Source organism: Ochotona princeps, chromosome X (genome assembly GCF_030435755.1).
Source record: "Ochotona princeps isolate mOchPri1 chromosome X, mOchPri1.hap1, whole genome shotgun sequence".
Lineage (NCBI taxonomy): Eukaryota > Metazoa > Chordata > Mammalia > Lagomorpha > Ochotonidae > Ochotona > Ochotona princeps.
The window spans coordinates 24,944,622-24,951,361 of NC_080865.1; the positions used below are offsets into that span (position 1 = coordinate 24,944,622).

Sequence of the window (6,740 nt, forward strand, 5' to 3'; positions counted from 1 at the left end):
GAAATTGCTGTTTGGCTAGGTCTTCTTCACATTCCTCCCAACTGAGGGTGTCCAATATTCCAGGGCTACATTCCCTGGCACCTGATCAATCTGATCAAATACTTCCTCCTCAACGAAAAGGGGAATATTTTAGTGCCATTTCAGAATTTTAAAGCACATCCAGAGAAGTAAGGGAATCTAAGTCATCACTGAAGAGACCCCACACTTTCCACAGATAAATGATGAAGCTAATTTTATGTTCAACTTACTTAGAAAACAAGAAAATTAACAACAGTGACGCAACATATTTTCATGCAAAAATATGGCCAAAATTTTAAATGCGGGGGTGCAACTTCTTCACAGACCTCAACATGCAAAGATACAAATTGGAATAGCTTTGTTAGAACAGAATTTCAGAAATGTTAATAAACATTTAGAATCATCATGTTTTCTACTTTAGTTCACTTTGCACTTTTTCTATGTCTTTCCTATATGAAAGCATGCATTTGTCCAGGAATTGGTGTTCAGTGATGTTGCTATCAGTTCTATTAAACACAGCAATGAATGGAAAACAACTCATGTGTCCATTAGGGAAAGATTAGTTAAGCACAGCACATACACACCTTAGAATTCTAGGGAATAGTTAAAAGGGTGAAATGGATTTATAGGTGCTGTTAGAAAGATTGGCATTCATTTTATTCTGTGAAAATAGCAAAAGGAAGAACACTGTTTTTCATGTACTTTAAAAATTCTGTGATTTGTGTTAAACAAATGTGGAAGAAAAAAATCCTTGAATAAATTTTTTAAATAATGCATATTTTTATTATAGCTAATTCTGAGGACAAGGATGAATTCTGAAGGAATGTCTTTAATGAGTGAAAATTATGATGTAGCCACATTGCTAGTTTTCGGGGATAACAAGAATATCTTACCTACTACCTGAAACACCCCTTTTCCTGCGAGGTGAGTGGATGTGGGAGAGTGGAAGATGACTGAATTGTTTCTTTTCTTATCGGGGCTAGTGTATCAGTCATGACACCATTTTCTCACCTACTAAAAATTGACTGCTAAAATTTTGATGGTCATTGCAAGAGAGGGTGGGGATCCAAAGTTGGAACTAAGTAAGGACCAGAGAAAGGTCCTCTCCCTAGTCTCGAAGGAAGTTTACTGTTCTTCTGTTTCTGCGGACCGTTGATTAATAAAAATAAATAAATATATTTAAAAAAAAATACTGCTGCAATTCAAGGAACTAGCCTCAGTAAATATTTGCTTACCCAGTGATTTCCACTCTTGATTACTTTGGGAGTTTTGCTTTTAGATCACCTAAAAGCATTCATTGATATATGTGTCCCATGGTAAGTCTCAAATATTTTTTAAAAGATTTACTTATTTGAAAGGCAGTGTGAAAGAGAAAGAGGGACAGACATAGAGGAAGCTATCTTTTATCCATAGGTTAACTCCCTGAAATGGTCACAATGGTTGGGACTGAATTAGGCTGAAGCCAGGATCCTGGCAATCTGTCCAGGTCTTTCACAAGAGCAGAAGAGGCCTAAGCACTTGTGCCAGCTTCTGCTACCTTCCCAGACACATTAACCTGGAGTGGTTTCAGCGGTGGAGCAGCCAGGATGCAAACGGGCACTCATATAGGATATTGGCATCACAGTTAGAGGACACTGGCATCACAGGCAGTAGATTAAGCTGCTGTACTGCAATGCTGATCCCAGTCTCCAGTGAATAGCTCCATTAAAATTCAACACCGAACACTGAGGTGATTTCCACATCCTGCTCTCTAACTTCATCGTCAGACTTCCCTGTCAGGTCTGTGAATATTTTGAAAGTGTGGTGCAGACACCACAGGGAGCTGAGTAGTTCCACTACCTTTAGTGTGCGCTGGAACAGTTAGTGGAAAGGACTGTGATTATCATAGAGGAGCCACTGTGAAGAGTGAGACTCACTAGTACTTGGAACCCTCTATGATGGGGACAGGCCAGGTTAATATGCACTTTCAGCTCCTCTCGGCAAGGGCGCAGGCTCCAGGGCAGGAGAACACAGTGGGGAAGATGCTAGGAAGTGCTGGGACTGGACATGTGTGTGCTGGAACCAGGGCAGATGAGCTCCCAAAGAACCCCGGGGCTAGGGACATGAGACCCTTAGACAAATGAGAAAGTCCCATACTACGTTGGGTTCCCACTTAGGCCTGTTTTTAGTCCCTGGGTATGGGATCTGTCTTTTCATTCCCTCAGAGACATTGTGGAGTACTCATAAGAGAAACGAATCAATACACCTGTCAATTTCCTCGGACTAAGAGCAGGCAAACACCACATGTACGCCACAGACTAGAGATACAGTCGCACCCTATCACTTAACAGATGTGTGAACTAGACACACTCTCAAACTTTCTGAGCTTTGAGAGTGATCAGTGAAGTGAGTTTGATTAAACCTTGCCTTCAATGATTGCTGGAATGTAAGGTTTATAAAACATCCAGCATAGGGACTGCTGAGCGTTGAAATGTCAAAGAATGGCATTATTCCTATTGTTATTTTGATTTTTTTAAAATCCAGATGGTATCACCTCTTCTAGTGGGATATCCTTTTTGCTTGTTTTCTAATTCAAAATATGATCATGAATGTGCAGTATTACAGGACACAGAAAACCAAGTTAGACAAACATTCTGCTTAACTGGAGGGTGGGTGGAGGGATTTGGCAACCCCTCCATGCATATTGTTTCAATTGATTTGGATGCTGGGGAATGTTTAACAATTAATACAGCTCCAACCTCCTAGAAGTGTCAAAAGCCACCGTTTCCCTCCCTCCTAGCTGCCATTTTAGCCAACCATCCTTGTTTTTATTCCTTTAACCTCTACCCCATCAAGCCTCCCTTCAGAGAAATGTGCTGAAAATAACCTACTTCCAATAATGCAAAATTTCCCTTTCTCTTGGTTTCCTATACAAACCTTTTAAAAATTTTTCATTAAATTTAACCATTGCCCGAAGTCTCCACTCTGCCTATGTTTGTCAAATTATACCCAATATAACCTCATTGAGTGCCTTTTTTAATGAAGCTGACTTCGGATTCCTCAACTCAAAGAAAAGGGTGCTAGTGTAATGTATTTTGAGAATCCCATCTGCCTTAAGCGAATCACCTTATTTCTCCAGAATTCACTGGAAGTGATGTACATAAAACACTGGGTGTGGCACTGGGTCCATTTGCACCAGAACACAGGGTGCTTTCTATCCCTGATCCAAGTGGAGATTCTTTTAGATTTCTACAAGGACTCAAAAGAGGCTCTCCATTCGAGGAAGAGTCTGACCTAAATACCACCTAAAAGCTAGCCCTGCTCGTCACTTTGACACCTCCCCAATGATTCACTCCCCAAGTGAACGTTGCCAAAAATGAGCTGATCCTAAGCCAGGAGCCAGGAACTTACTCCGGGTCTCCCATGCAGGTGTAGGATCCCAAGGCCTTGGGCCGTCCTCGGCTGCTCTCCCAGGCCACAAGCAGGGAGCTGGATGGGAAGTGGAGCTGCTGGGATTAGAACCGGTACCCTTATGGGATCCTAGCACATTCAAGGCAAGGAATTTAGCTGCTAGGCCACGGTGCCGGACCCCACCAAGCTTAATTTAAAATGACCTCCCACTGAGGGACTTGAGTTTTTCCAAGGCCCCAAATTGCTTTTTCTCTGGGAATTTGCCCCTAACTATTCTCATCTGGTTATCCCTCTCCCTATTTAACCCCACTCACTTAGCACACGCCACATCACCCACAATACCCCACTCCACCTCACCATACCTGACCCCAAGTATACCCAATTCTACCTCATTTCATCCCACCCCTGAGCCACACAATAGCCCACTCCACATTACCATACCCCACCCCAGCATACCGAACCCCACCTCACTCACCTCATGCCACCCCTGAGCCCACCCCACTCTACCACACTATACTTCACCAGCATACCTCACCCCACCCAGAACACTAGCGCACCCCTTTCCACCCCACACTACCCTCCTCCACCTCACTCCACCCTTTATCACTTGTCTTTAATGTCTTAGTGCCTTTACCATCTTACGTGATAGCTACTACTAGTAAATATATGAAACAAATATATGAAGCAAATAAATTTTTATTTCATAGAACAACAGAAGAAGATAAGGGAAAACAAAAATGTGTCATGTTTCACTTTGACAATTCTATTTTACTGTTGATTTCTTCCACATTTCTAAGTAAATGCCTATTTGATGGCTATATTTTTTGTTGCAAACCACTAAATAACATGAAAGACTTCCCTATTTGCTTTATTAAGTAACAAACTTTAAACTCTTAAACCTAATAATAATAAATATGTAACCAATAGCATTCATACATTTAGAAGCTAATTAAACATTTTTAAAAAAACATTTGCAAACACTCATAAACAACAGAAGATAATCCTATAAGTTACTTAAGTAGAACAGAATAGTAAACACAATGTGATTGTTCCCTTAGATTCTACTATCAGAAAAACTGTTGAAATCAACTCCACATTGTACACTAATAGGAAACATATCAGTAAATCTGGCTCGCATTCTTTCTTCCTCATCTCCCAAGGCGCTTTCACACCATGCTGGGAAGGCAGTGGGCACTGTGTTGTGAATCTTGGAGAAAACCTCAAAAACTCTCGTTTTACTGATTTCTGTATGCGCTCTTAGGCCCCACAGGAACCCATAGCGTGGAGGATCACTGTTAGGTACCTGCTTATACTCCAGGTACATTTCCTGCACCAAATCTTGGGTGATGAGCTGCTTGGGTTCACCAAGGATGAAGTGGCTCTTTCCAGCAAAGATGCCTATCACGTTTAGCACCTCCCAGATGTCTTCCTCAGAAGCCTCATTGCCTTTCAGGAAGATAACGCACAGGATAATCATCAGGAGGCCACTGTGCAGCATTATATCATCGCTATTCACTTCTGGCTCACCGATTTGACTCAACTGGCTGACAAGGGCATAGTGGTGCCTAATCGGGTCAACTTCCTTCACAAAGATCCCAAAAACTAGCCCCATGAAGTCAGAGGCCTTCTGGAGGATCTCACGGAAGTGCATCTTGTACTTTCTAGTGACATATCTCAGCATGCCTTCTTTTGTTATCAGCTCTCTCATGCTATATTTGCGCAGCATAGATTGCACCAACAAAAGCGCCTTCTGATCTAGAGGATTAACACATGAATTACCAGTGGCGATCCCCACCTGAGAAGTGCTTGCTCTTTTCCCACCTTGGCTCTTAGCACCTCTATTAGATTTTGTGCGGGTAACACCTCCAGAAATATTGGGGGTGGCTGGGCCTCTCTTTCGCGGCCCTTGGGATTTGGTACAGACCGCAGAAGTGGCTGCGGAGCTGTGGGGATTAACATCGCAAACGGGAGGGGAAGAAGAGAGAGGCTCTCCTTCTTCAGCCATGGCGGCAGCAGTGGCCGGAGCATCCGGGACACTCCAAATCTCACTCTGCACATGGCGGCGCTTCTCCCGGGAACGGAGCTTGCTTTTCTGCCCCCGAGGCATGATGACTCCAGTCAAAGATTCAGGAAAAGAAAGAAGGCACCTGGAGGAGGGAGAATAAAGTGGTGTGTGTGCCTCTCAGCAAGCAGCTAACACTTCGTTTTACCAATCGGTTTGTCCACTGACAACCGGAAGCAACTTCAAAGAGACCAAAGGCCTTGCCCTGCCTGGAACTCCCGGAGGGAAAGAAGAAAGTCCTTAACCTCATGGCCCCCACCCAAGGCCTTCCTAAGTAGATCAGCTTCAGTTGTAAGGTAAAAGGTCCCATCAGTACTTACTCAGGAACAGTTCCTTTATCCTCCGTAAAGCTTGACTTCTCTTCCTGTCGACCGTTGTCCCTTAATCCAAAGGCCTTCTGATCACCCCGTAGAACGTAGAACGTAAGGACGTCAGACGTTGGTTTTAACGGTTGTGTGCTTCACGTGGTGGCTCGAGGCCACGTGCAGGGGCAATACTGTATCCTCATTTGTGTTGCCCACTGAGCGCGTGCGCGTGCTTCTAACTACGGGTCCTCAGTTAGACTCTCAGTGTCACGTCCCTCATGCGAAGGTCTGAGGCTATTTTCCTCATACAGGACTGTTATTTTTCTGAGACGCTTGAAGTTCAAGTTAGGGAGGGCTGTGAGTGCAAGTGTGCCTGTGTGCTGGGATGAGTTATCTTGTAAAACCTCAGGATAGGTTATGAGGAGTAAGGAGTACGGAGTGCTCCTTTTGGCTACTTTTATGGCTTTCTGGGAAGTGACTCCCTGAGAGTTTGGGCTGTTTCCCTACTTGCAGAGAAAGAGTCAAAGTTGCAAACTAGATACAGAAGCCTAAAGTTGGAGCACAAAGCAAGGTGCCAAGACAGGGTATGGCGTGTAAGAGAGAAACGCTGGGTAAGCAGGCCAGTTTGCCCGACAAACAGATTTGGGGAACCTGCTATTCTGAAAGGTCTGCTTTAAAAGGGGAAGAGGTTGGGTCCGGCGCCGTGGCCTAGCGGCTAAAGTCCTCACCTTGAACGCCCCGGGATCCCATATGGGCACCAGTTCTAATCCCGGCAGCTCCACTTCCCATCCAGCTCCCTGCTTGTGGCCTGGGAAAGCAGTTGAGGACGGCCCCAATGCATTGGGACCCTGCACCCACCTGAGAGACCTGGAAGAGGTTCCTGGCTCCTGGCTTCGGATCAGCGCTGCGCCGGCCGTTGCAGCTCACTTGGGGAGTGAATCATTGGACGGAAGATCTTCCTCTCT

General features: G+C 44.4%; 1 protein-coding gene across 1 annotated transcript; it reads right to left on the reverse strand.

Annotated features, from left to right (window-relative positions):
• Positions 1-4,129: 4,129 nt before the first annotated feature.
• Positions 4,130-5,870, reverse strand: LOC101529296 (melanoma-associated antigen B10-like). Its single transcript, XM_004587960.2, has 2 exons — positions 5,791-5,870; positions 4,130-5,555 (listed from the first exon to the last, which is right to left on the reverse strand). Exon 2 carries the CDS (start codon positions 5,513-5,515, stop codon positions 4,463-4,465), a length of 1,053 nt encoding a protein of 350 aa, XP_004588017.2. The 5' UTR covers positions 5,516-5,555; positions 5,791-5,870; the 3' UTR covers positions 4,130-4,462.
• Between the last annotated feature and the right edge of the window lie 870 nt (positions 5,871-6,740).